Genomic DNA, 12771 nt, shown 5'->3' with positions numbered 1-12771 from the left:
TGAACAATGTCTTCTTCAATTGTTTTAAAATCACTGAATCTGGTTTTAAAATTATCCACAACTTTCTCAATTTCAGAAACATATTTCTCACTATTAAATTCAAAAACAGAATATTTTTGCAATTTGGGGCAAAATGATCATTTTTTTTTTTTTTTCTCTCGTTGAGATCCTTAGCCATTGCCAAAAATTGATATTTATATGCAGAAATAGTACTAATCATGTCACCTGCATTTTTATTTTTTTCCTGTAATTCCGAATTCAGATCACTTAATTTACTGGTAAAATCTGCCAAAAAAGCCAAATCACACAACTACTCTCTATCTTGTAGCTGCTGATAATCATCTCCCCTTTGATCAACAAATTTTTTAATTTCATTCAGCAAATTTCAAAATCTCTGAAGAAACTTACTGCGACTCAGCCATCTCACATCTGTGTGTAATATCAGATCTGGTTCATTTTCATCGAGTTGCATTTTGAAAAGTCTCCTTTGAAGAGATTGTCCTCCGATGGAATTCACAATTTTGAAAGCTATGTCCATAAAACTTTTAGTATTTAATCTTTTGCTGGCTAAAACTTGATGGTGGATGATACAATGGTAACTCAAAAAAAAATCTGTGAATTCGTCATCCTTTTGGCACAATGCATTAAGATGCCCCGTCATTGCTTTAGCCCCATCTGTTGTTATTGATATGAGCTTAAATAGTGGTGATTTAAGTTTTTCAATAAAATATTTGAATGCCTTAAATATATAAAGACCTCTAGTTCTTTCTTTTAACGAAACCATACCCAGCAGTTCTCTAGTGGTAGAATCATCGAACACCATATGAATAAAAATGAGCAATTGAGCTGTATCACTGACGTCTGTAGATTCATCCAATTGTAAAGAAAGAACACACAGTGAGCAATATGAGCAGGAAATTGTTCGCTCACATTTTTACTCGTTTTTTTTGATGTGTCACATCACAGTATTTCGAGATAATTGCAGATCTTGAAGAGCACTTTTAATTTCATTTTTGTTCTTAAAATTTTCAAAAAAAGAATCTGTTATTTCTAAAAATGCGTCTGATCAACTGACCACAAGAAAATGGTTTGAATTTTTTTGCAAGATGACTCACTTTAAATGATGCTACAATTACTGCTTTAGATTGTAAATGAAGAAATTTTGTTGTGTGAATAATCTGGATTTAAGTTCTTTTTTTTTAATTTATTTTTTCTACGGTCACTATTAGGCAGAAAATCCGATTGGTATTTACCTTTGAAGTGCCTTTCTAAATTTCCTTTTTTGGGTATAGCCGCAGAAGCATTGCAAATCAAACAGATTTTCTTTTATCATTACAAAAGTATTCTAGTTCCCACTCTTATGAAAATGATGTATTTTACTCTTTTTCGTAGTATTCATTTTAAATCAAAGAGTATTAAATTAACGTATAAGTACTGTCCAGTTATTAATATTAAGTAGGCTAAATAAGAATTTGACACACACATGTTAATTATTACCTACTTATTAATATTAAGTAGGCTAAATAAGAATTTGACACACACATGCTCTCCACAACATAGCTGTGTGAATTTTTACTAGACAAGCCTTGCGACTGCGCGGCGACAAGAGTAGTCACGTGGTTCAACGAATTGGTAATAAGCTTATGCAGTGGGGCACATAATAATAATAACAACATTTCATGATCACTTCCTCCTACTGGTTCATGGATGATGATCAGGTCTAGAATATTCTTTTCCCTAGTACAGTGGTTCCCAATCTTTTGTCACTCAAGTTAAGTTAAAAGTCGAATACGAGCAGCACACTGAAATGGTGATTGCCATCAAACTCAATGGAATTTTTCCTTATCTCGCAGCATACTTGAAAAGGGGTTGTGGCACACCGGTTGAGAACCACTGCCCTAGTACTTACTCCAACGTGTTGATATAAATAACAGTCATCTAGTTGATTTAAAAATTTTGTCCCCCATTCTAGCTTCCTTCCCATTTGCACCAATCGATTAGAAGCAATTTAAAATCACCCATAATAAGACATTTACGCTTACTTGCCCATTCCATTTGCATGTAGAGGCTCTCATCATAATCTTCACAATCACCTGACCTGTAGCCTGTACATTACTCACACTCTCATTATACCTTTGCTTCCAACTATCTCACACCATACAAATTCTGTACTAGCATGCGGAACGTCTGAATCCTGAAGGTTTTCGTCACACTCAGACTATTTTTGATAAGAAACATGACCCCACACCCCCTTCCTTTCTAAATACATTGTACATACTGTACTGAAACTTATCATCCCCTATATCCGGGTTGCACCACGTTTCCGTAAGCCCTGTTATGTCAGCGTTACTTGTCCTAACCAGCAGTTCAAATTCACTCATTTTATTGACGACACTTATGACATTACTATAAACAGTTAAGACTTAGTGTTCTTGTATAGTTAACTACCCTGACACACTCCTTGAAATTATTTAATTTTGCTTTTCTGGCTTTAGCTACCCACTCATTTGAAACATATCTGCCCTCAGATCATCTTGCTGATATGATCTGTTGCAGTAACAAACAAGAATTCTTGAGGTATGTGCAGCATTACTTTGACCAGTATTATCAGATAAATGCGTATATATATATTATTACCCTTGTCCCCCCCCCCCTCCCACATTAGCAGTTTACCTGAACTTTTAAGGTATCCTCAATGATACTGGAAAAAACTCTTGCACTTTTTGTTTAAATGTATTCCATCTCTACAAAACAGATTCCTTCTACCTTCAAGTTCAGGCCAAGCCGTTAAAAATTTCCTCCCATAAGCCCTACAGAGTTTTTCAAGCCTTCAGTTAATCCATAAGGCTTTCAGCATATAATGCCTCCTGTGGGCCTGGGCAGAATTGCAGACGTATGGACATTCTGATCTAACTTGCGGCATTTCTTCAGCATGGTCCTATATTTGTCTAACAAATCATCAGATCGTGTGTGCTTAATATTATTAATTCCCACATGAATAATAATATTCTTTTTACTCCCCTTAATCTGATAATCTGTTGGTGACATATTAATTGTTCCTCCCAGCAGACATACCTGGTTCTAGTCCACCTATCCATATTGCAAAAAATATTTCCTGTTTCCCTGACAATGGAGTCTCCTAAGAACTAAGTCCTTCTGAATCAGAGCAATTTGTATTTGGTTATTCTGCTCTGGGGACCAAAATGGGAGTGCATCACTTGGTACATTACTAGAGTCTTGAGTCCCTGACGAGCTCCCATTTACATTATTCTCTAGGGCAAGCATCCGTTTTTTCAGTGACTCAAAATTGTCCTGGCAATGCACCAAATTTTAACTTTATTTCGGTACACTCTGTACAACAGTGACAAAGAAAAGAATTGCCTGGTGAGCTATGGTTATCCACTAGGATGACCTTGGAATATATGCCACAGGTTCTGCGAATGATGAAATCGTGATTCACCCAGAAATCAACATAGGATATTTCTGTATGAGTCATGTTACCCTCTGACGAAGTGTTCAAGGTGGATCTTCTCACAACCATTGTATTTTGGTATTGCACCTGTAGGATAAAACTTGATGGAGCATGAAGGTAACTAGAACTAAACACTAAATATATGAACTGCTATTGTTTTTTAATACTAAAAAGAATAAATGCACAAAGTGTAATAGGCTATGGATTTGTAATTCACTATAAGAATATCAGTGATATATCACCATAAAGGTAACTAGAACTAAACACTAAATATATGAACTGCTATTGTTTTTTAATACTAAAAAGAATAAATGCACAAAGTGTAATAGGCTATGGATTTGTAATTCACTATAAGAATATCAGTGATATATCACCATATTTTCCCGTAGTAGTAAAAACTACAAAAGTAGTGTAAATGGCATCGATTTGATTGTATCTCATATTGTGACTACCTTCACAGTGGGTTACCATGTATTGCACTATCCTGAATAAATAACGCTTCACTAGTGGAGAAGACTATTGTTTCTTATTCCCTGGGGGTGGGGGGTACCACCACCCAAACAGCACCGTTGCAAGGCTTATTGGCCTATCGTCGGTGGGTAGGTAGGTACCCCAGTGTTGCAATCGTGCAAACCCAGTTGTGAAATATAACTCCACAATATCTAATCAAGAAGCGTGTGCTACGCACTGACGCTCCTGATTAGACCGGGGTTCGAGCCTGTGACCACCAAATACGGAGGATGCGGAAAGGTCAGGGAATGACCACCGCATATCCTCGGAGCAATATGGCCTTAGTTGCTAATGCTCCTAGAAACCAAATAACAAACAACAACAAACCAATGGAGAAGACTATTGTTACTTATTCTCAGGGAATACCACCATCCAGATGGCACCATTTCAAGGCCTGTTGGCCTATTGTCAGTGGGTAGGTGACTCCACAACATGAGAGATGCCAGTGTGCATAGTAATACAGGTGACCCCTGCTTAACGCTGATAATTCGTTCCGGAAAAACAGAGCGCTAAGTGAGCTCCGCATTCCCATAAGGTAACATGTGTATTTGTGAGTTGTGGTCGGTGCCATAGGATATTTCCTAATCAATAATAAATGGTAGTGAAAAGATGCACAAATGTCGGTCAAAATATTTAATATTCAAATATTTGTACATATAAAATATTCTGCATTACATACGTATATAGTTATGTATATCAAAACTACTTATGTATCAAAATTAAACTTAAAATTCCAATTAAAATCGTGAATTTAATTGATCTAAGTTTATTTTAATTGATTTAATTTAATCATGAAAAATGTGTTGATTTTGGGTTGAACTTTGGCTCTCTTCTAAATAAACTAAAAGGGGTATTAATTTTAAATCCCCCGCAGCGTTACCACACAACAATAAAGTCACCTGATCCTTCACCGCTTTGAAACCTGGCGTGTTTTTTTCTTCTTTCAATATGAAACTTCTTTTAGGCATTTGTTTCCACAAAAGTCCTGCTTCATCTATGTTATAAGCTTGTTGAGAAGTATAACACACAATACCCCTCTTCAATAATTTTAACAAGTTCTTTTTTGAAAGTTTCAGCTCCTTGATTTGCACTTGCGGCTTTTCCCTAGATTTTAAATCTATTCAACCAGCTCTTACCAATTTTAAATGGTTCCACATTTTTTTTTTTTTTTTTTTTTAGTTGAATTTTCTTCAGATCACATTGGCTAATCTCTTTTTTTTTTTTTTTTTTTTTAATAATATTTAACTTAACCGAATTCTGCATTGTATATTATCTTCAATAAAATTAGTTAACGTCTTTCCATTTCAATCTTAATAGCCGGCCTAGCCCTAGTTGCTTGCAGTGGAACAGCTATCTTTCCCGCTGCTAAAATTAATTAATTTTTTTATAATTGTTCTTACAGTTAAACTTGCAAGTCCTAAATTATGGCACACATCCGCTTGTCGTTGACGGGAATTGATTTGCTTCAAAACGTCTAATTTAATTTTCAAATTCTGTCCTTTTCTTACATTTATAGTCTTTGTACTGCACCCAGACTTTGCTTTTTCATTCTTATCGGCCATTATTAACTCTTCGAAAATGTAACTGCGTTGGTTGCATTAATTATGACACAATGTTCAAGTAAACTGTCAGTTACACACAATGTCTAATACTGTGCTGAGTCATGACTAGACTTCGGATAAATGCATATAAAGCAAATATTACAAGCAATATACTTAATCATTTTTTAAAAGGTTGATCTCGGAACTACGTAACAAGTGACTGTACTGCAATTAAATTAGCGTGCGAGAAAATTTCACTGAGCGTGGGGAAAATTTCTCAAGTCGGCGTGGGGAACGTTTTAATGCTGTTTTGCTATTCATTTTCAAGCTATTGAATCCATCAAATGAAACGATTTTGTTAAATATGCCAAAAATGCAATAAAAGAGCGTTATAGTGATCTGTGACAGCGTTATAGTCAGATACGGGTTATAACATAAGAACAGCGTTATAGCGAATCAGCGTAAAGCGAACCACGTTATAACGGGGGCTTGCTGTAATACTAAATAAGTAAAATAGTCTTCTCCATTGGTGAAGCATTACTTATTCGAGGTAACTCATTGTGAAGGTAGTCACAATGTGAGATACAATTAAATCAATGCTGTTTACACTACTATAGTTTTTACTACTACATAAAAATATGGTGATATATCGCTGATATTCTTATATTTTGTTTCTTAATGTTTTTTTTAAGTAAATACTCTTAAACATTCATGAAAAATGAATTGCAAATACAACTTTTTCAGGCAAGGCTCATATCGCTACAATCGTGGAACCACAGCTGTTCTTAGCACACAAGTTATTCCTTTGGAAGTTGAGGAAATTGTCATAAAGCCAATAGACGATGAATCAATGGATACATCTGGGTATACTTCATAATAAATGTTGACATTTTATTACACTGAATTTAATAAAAATATTTAAGCTGTTTTGTTATTGCTGAAGTTTATTTAACTTGAACTTTTGTGGTATATTATGCAGTTTCATAAACATATTACTTTTTTTTTTTCTGTATAGATCATTTAAATAAGAATATTAAAATCATATTTTTATCATTTGTGGGTTTTTTTTATGAATGAGTGAGCAAACATAGTAAATTTATATAACTATGTACAAATGTAGTGTTTTGAGCTATGACTTCATATTTTATTATTTTAAGTAATGAGAATTGCGAACATGCAAAGAAGGAAGCTTTACTGGCTTTTTGATATTATATTTGTCAGGTGAAATTTGATGGAGGATGAAGAATAGCAACCAGAGTTGTGCAGAATACAGAGGCTTTTTTTATTTACACACACACACACACACACACACACACACATAGAAAAAAAGGTAATTATCAGTGTATTTGGTATGGGAGCTATTAGGTGTAATAACCATGGAAGAATTGAGAGAACCTGTATGGTAAAAAACAGATTACCTGAAATAAAATGCAGTTAATATAATTATTGTAACAATAAGTCAGGTCTCTGTTACAGAGACCTGGCTTATTGCAGAGAGGTCTCTGTTACACTGCCGACACCCCCTCCCCCTTGTTACTTGGTTTTTAGGAGCATTAGCAGCTAAGGCCATATTGCTCCGGGGATATACGGTGGTCAATTCCTGACCTTTCCGCATCCTCCGTATTTGGTGGTTACAGGCTCGGACCCCTGTCTAATCAAGAGGCGTGTGCACGCACTGCTGCTCCTGCCCACCTGGCTACGGAGGCGCCCCCAACGAAGTAGTTAAAGTCCTAGGACCCTCAGCTTTAGGTACTTACAATAATTATATTAACTGCATTTTATTTCAGGTAATTTGTTTTTAGCATACAGGTTCTCTCAATTCTTCCATGGTTATTACACCTGATAGCTCAACTCCCCTACCAAATATACAAATACATTGATAATTACCTTTTTTTTTTTTTTTTCTATTTTTCATTATGGTTGCCGGTTTTTTCTACGTTTACCGTAGTATCCTGGTTCCATAGCCCAGTCTTATATATATAGATATATATATAGATGTACAGTATATGTATTTTTAATTTCTTAAATTTTAATTTCTCATTCCTGTTTACTAAGGCTTTCTGTAATTTCATGCATCTTTTATCATTATATATATATATATATATATAGGCATAATGAAGTAGTTAAAAAATAAAAAAAAATGGTAAAAAATATAATATGAAAATTAAGAAAATAATATCCCTGTTGATTAATTATTATGTTTAATTTATTATTTTTCGCTCAACAGTTATTATTATTATTATTATTATTATTAGCTGCATGGTGCAAGGAAGCCTGAGGCTTATGCTGCACCAGCAAAAAAAAAAAAAAAAAAATCCTGAGTTACCCTGAGAGAGAAAGAGTAGAAGGGAATCACCAAGTAAGAGAAGAATGATGATTTGCCATGCTACTGGCATTAATTTTGATTTATATTTGATATTAGTTTTACACACACACACACACACACACACACACACACACACACACACACACACACACACACACACACACACACACACACAAAACCCTCCACATGTTGCAGTTGGCAGACAAAAAGTGTGGCAGAGTTTAACTCCATAAAAAGGTAATGAAATAATTGTTACTGCTTATTGTGGTAACAATTATTTCGTTACCTCATCATACATTTCATTAAGTCATCTGCTTATTGCAGTTTTAGGGATGGAGATACCAGAAGTGTACTAAGTTATAACTGGGAGCCGAATGATTTTATAACTGAGAATAAAGTGGTAGAGAAATTATTTAATTTAAGAGTAAATAAGGCACCTGAAACTGACAGAAAATAACCAGTTATGTTAAAAGAAGCCACAAAAGAGGTAAGAAAACTTTTGGCCATAGCCATAGGGGTGATCAAGGATGCTCTTATGGGAAAATAAGGGACCTGATGGTTAAAGAAGTAATAAAGGATTATCTTGACACGAATGCATTTATATGAGAATTGCAGGTTGGATTTTTTTATGGGGGGGGGGGATTGGCTATTATGACACAGTAACAGAGGAAGTGGGTGCAAAAAAATACAATTTTGACATTATGTACTTAGCTTTAGTTAAGAAATCTAAATATATAATATAGTCAAAATAATGTTCATGGTAGTTTTTAACCATATGTGGTGTGGCATTGTCATAAAGGAATATTAGTTCATATTTCAGACCCAGGTCAAGTGTGTGACAGTGCCATATGATCTTTTCATAATTTTCAAAGTGGACAATAGTTCATTGATAATGAAAAACAAGCGTCTCATGAAGCACCTTAGCAGCCATTGATTCAGATAACTCTGGGTGTTTTCATTGGCAAATGTGATGCTTAATTTCAGGCTTTTGTGGGTAGCACAGTTGGTAGGATCACCATCCTCCCCACACCGGGTGGAAAAGACCTGAGTTTGAGTCCCATTGATGATGGGAAGAATTTTTATGGGCGTTTTTCACAATGTGGCTGAGTTAGTCAGTCTTGGGCAGCATGGTTTTTCTCCTGGAAACTCTGGGTTTTTTTTTTGTTCAACAAAACAGAAAATTGACCACAGAATACACAGTTTACAGAAGTATTATACACAGAACAATATGGCTTTAGTCACTGATGCTCCTAAAACCCTACTACTACTACTGTATCTTCATTTCAGGGTTGTGGTGGTGACACATTTTGTTGTGTTTGAATTCATGTCTACTATGATGTTCCTGAGTTGCAAGACATAGGGTACCCATTATTGATATGCAGTATAAGGCTCAATAAGATCATTAAATTAACAGTAGATGAAATAAATTGACAAAAGGTGTCTTATGACCTTGCAGCATACTCTGTAAGAGTAGTCAATTGTGTCACTACACAAGTCACAATTTACAATAATGGTAGTGGCTTGGGGGTTCTCGACCCTCCAAAATCCTGTATTTAGGAGAATAACCTCTTGCCCTATGGTAAGTACTTCTTCTCCTAGATACATAGGACTCCTGCACTAAAAGCAGGTCTAGGTTCCTATCCTTCATCAAGTTAGTAAGTTATGTAGCAACACACTTCACCCACTGAACATGTAACCATAATATCTTAAGTCTGTACTCTTGAACTGCTATGTTTTGCATTTTTCCACAGCCTTCTAGTACTTGGGACATGATCTCAAATTTGCAGAATGGTCAGAAGACAGGTTTTGTATGTGTGATCTTTGGTTTTGCACTAACCACGAAATGCCTTTCTTCTGCAGCACATTGCCATACCTCCATGCACTGTTAACACTCTTATTATAGATGTATGGGATATGCCAGTTAGCTAATTGGGGAATAAATCCCCCCTTCCCGGAATGAATCTAATTGGGAGAATGACCTGCCTGTCCACCATGAGGTAGAGGAATCCTTCACTAGACCTTGTTAAGGGAAATAGAGTAAGAAAACTCCTCTACAGATACAAAGCAAAAAGCATACTCAAAATGCTTTCTCTAAACAATGCTCATTGGCATTGGGTTGAGACTTAGGAAATATGGCCAATTTTTTCGTTGATGTTTTATTTACTTTAACTCTAGATTTGGATCTCCGTCCCCTGTTATCACTTGAATATGAATTCATAACTGCTCATGCCAATATTTTTCTGAAATTCACATGTGCATTCAATTAATGGGGTAAGTTATCTCATTTGCATCCTTAAAAATTGGCAAGAAATAATTCAGCATTATTTGCTTTTTTGATGTCACCTTTATTTTCAATCTGTTTTGAACACAAATATTAAAAAAAATAAATAATCTTTTTTATATTAAAAACATATTTTAAGACAAAAATTCAGGGCAAAGAGCCTCAGACTATGGAAAAACTTACAGACATATAAGTTAGTGTGAATGCATCATTTCCTTACATCTCATATTGTGAATGCCTTCACGAGTTGTCTCTCTGGTTATACTTCGAATAAGTGATGCTTCCCCAATAGAGAAGATTATTGTTACTTATTCTCAGTGGATACCACCACCCAGACAGTCATTTTAGGGCTGTATGGCCCTTCATCAGTGGATGGGTAGGTACCTGGTGGTATAACGGCTGATATGGCACTAATAACTTTATATGTCTGTAAGTTTCTGTGGCTTTTTGCTCTCTCTTTTGGCATCTTTCATATTGTGCATTTATTTTCACAACTTATTTGTCAGCCGCTATACCACTGGGTACCTATCCACCCACCGATGAAGGACCAATTAGCTCTGAAATGGCTGTCTGGGTGGTGGTAACAATAGTCTTCTCTATTGGGGAATTGTTACTTATTTGAAGTATAGCCAGAGAAAGGCAACTCATGAAGGAATTCACAATATAAGTTGTAACGAAATGATGCCATTATAATTACTTTGGTTAACTTACTACATATAGACATAATGCATTTGCACTAACATATATATCTGTAAAAACATATTTTTAATTATATTTTGAAAATGAAACTGCAGTACTTTAGGTATTTTTCATGACCTCTCCTATTTGTAAAGAGAAGTCATGAAAAATAATTTCTCCCTTATTATCTTTACTGACATTGAGGAAAATGTCAATTTAAAAACCTGTGCAGGTCAACAGTTGGATGCCAGCCAGACTGTTCCATGACACAAAGCCAGAGAGCATAGTGACTGGATGCACCGTCATAAAATGTAAATAATAATTGTATGCGAGTGATACTACTAATTTTAAATTCATGTTTTTCAGCATGTGATTATTAGGAATTGGCTTAACTTGATCTTGAATTTTTATAGTTTGCAAAATAACTGATATTTCTGGAATTTCCATTGGCTAAATTGTGCATAAAATTGTTTGGAATCTCAAGGATCTTGTGCACCTCCAGGTTAAGCTGAAATTACTGTAATCTTGATGCATAGAGAAAATCATGAACTGGCAGTATGCCATGCAGAATCAGTTTCTTGAATCATTTAGATCAGGGGTGGCCAACAAGTCAATCGCAGCTTTAATTTCTGTCGATCACGGCGATTTTTAAATAATTATAAAAAATAGACTAGTCAAAATCTAAATATTATTATTATGTGCCCCACTGCATACATTTATTACAAATCCATTGAACCACATGACTACTCTAGCTGCCGTGCAGCTGCTAGGCTTGTCTAGTGAAAATTCATGTAGTTACATTATGGAGAGCATAGTGTATCTGTCAAATTCTTATTTAGCTTACTTAATATTAATAACTGGGCAGTACTCATATGTTAATTTAATACCCTTTGATTTAAAATGAATACTACTACAAGAGTAAAACGTATCATTTTCATCAAGAGTAGGAACTAGAATACTTTTTTTGTAATGATAAAAGAAAAATGTTTAATTTGCAATGATTCCATGGCTATACCCAAAAAAGGAAATTTAGAAGGTACTTCAATGCACTCCATGGTAAATACCAATCAGATTTTCTGCCCAATAATGACCTTAAAAAAAAAAATTAAAAGAACTTAAATCCAGATTATTTGCTCAACAAAATTTCTTCGTGACAAGAAATTAATTTAAAATTCTGAATTGTATTTAATTTTAAAATTTATAAACAACTTTTTTCAATATGTGTTGATTAACTTTTTTAACCATGTACAATGAAATTCTTGAGATGGTAGATCACAATACATTTTGAAGAAAAAAAGTAGATTGCATCACAGATTAAGTTGACTACCTCTGATCTAGATGACTGTTATTTATTCTAGCATGTTAGAGAAAGTACCAGGAGCTCTATCCTTGATTTGATTCTAACCAAGAATCCAAACTGCCACAAGCATTTTAAGATACAAAGTCAGTCCCCAAATTTTTTGATCATACCTTGTGTGTATGTGTGAGAGGATAGTGTCCTGTGATTGTCATAACTTCATAGGTAATTTCTGAGAACATTTTGAGTAAAAAATGTTATAGCAACATAAATCCAATTCTTAATGATTACTGAGCTTTGTTGTATTTGAAATGGTGCTTGATTTGAAGGAGTATGATATTGGTAAAATATTTTTATTAGTGAAATGATTACATTACGTTTTATGAGGAACATTCAGTAAACTGTCTTCCTTTGACTATGAGTGTGATTGATATATGGGAAGAAAATGTAGTTTTGTCATACTCTCATAAATGTCTGTGTCTTGTTTGCATAGTTCCAGGCTCAGTACATCAGATATAGGAATCCTTTGCCAACTGTAGGGTATATGTTTCTGAAAAATACCACAGTTTGGCAAGGCTAAGGTCCTATATGAAATAGGAGAAAAATAAATATGCCAATAAAATATACACTCGATTCCGGTTATTTGGGACACATCAGGACTAGTGC

The 12771-nt window shown here is 34.7% G+C and overlaps 1 protein-coding gene across 1 annotated transcript in view; it reads left to right on the top strand.

Moving 5' to 3' along the window:
* Positions 1-6422, top strand: part of Prosbeta2 (Proteasome beta2 subunit) — a 99184-nt gene extending 92762 nt beyond the window's left edge. The window contains exon 7 of the mRNA XM_090371870.1: positions 6268-6422. Within this exon, the coding sequence (XP_090227996.1) occupies positions 6268-6400 (133 nt within the window). The 3' untranslated portion in view covers positions 6401-6422. The remainder of the gene's footprint in view (positions 1-6267) is intronic.
* The last annotated feature ends 6349 nt before the right edge of the window (positions 6423-12771 follow it).

Source organism: Mastigoproctus giganteus, chromosome 4, assembly GCF_048544385.1.
Source record: "Mastigoproctus giganteus isolate SK-2022 chromosome 4, ASM4854438v1, whole genome shotgun sequence".
NCBI classification, from domain to species: Eukaryota; Metazoa; Arthropoda; class Arachnida; order Uropygi; family Thelyphonidae; genus Mastigoproctus; species Mastigoproctus giganteus.
Note: the sequence above shows the minus strand (reverse complement) of the source record. Positions and strands in the feature narration are given on the sequence as shown.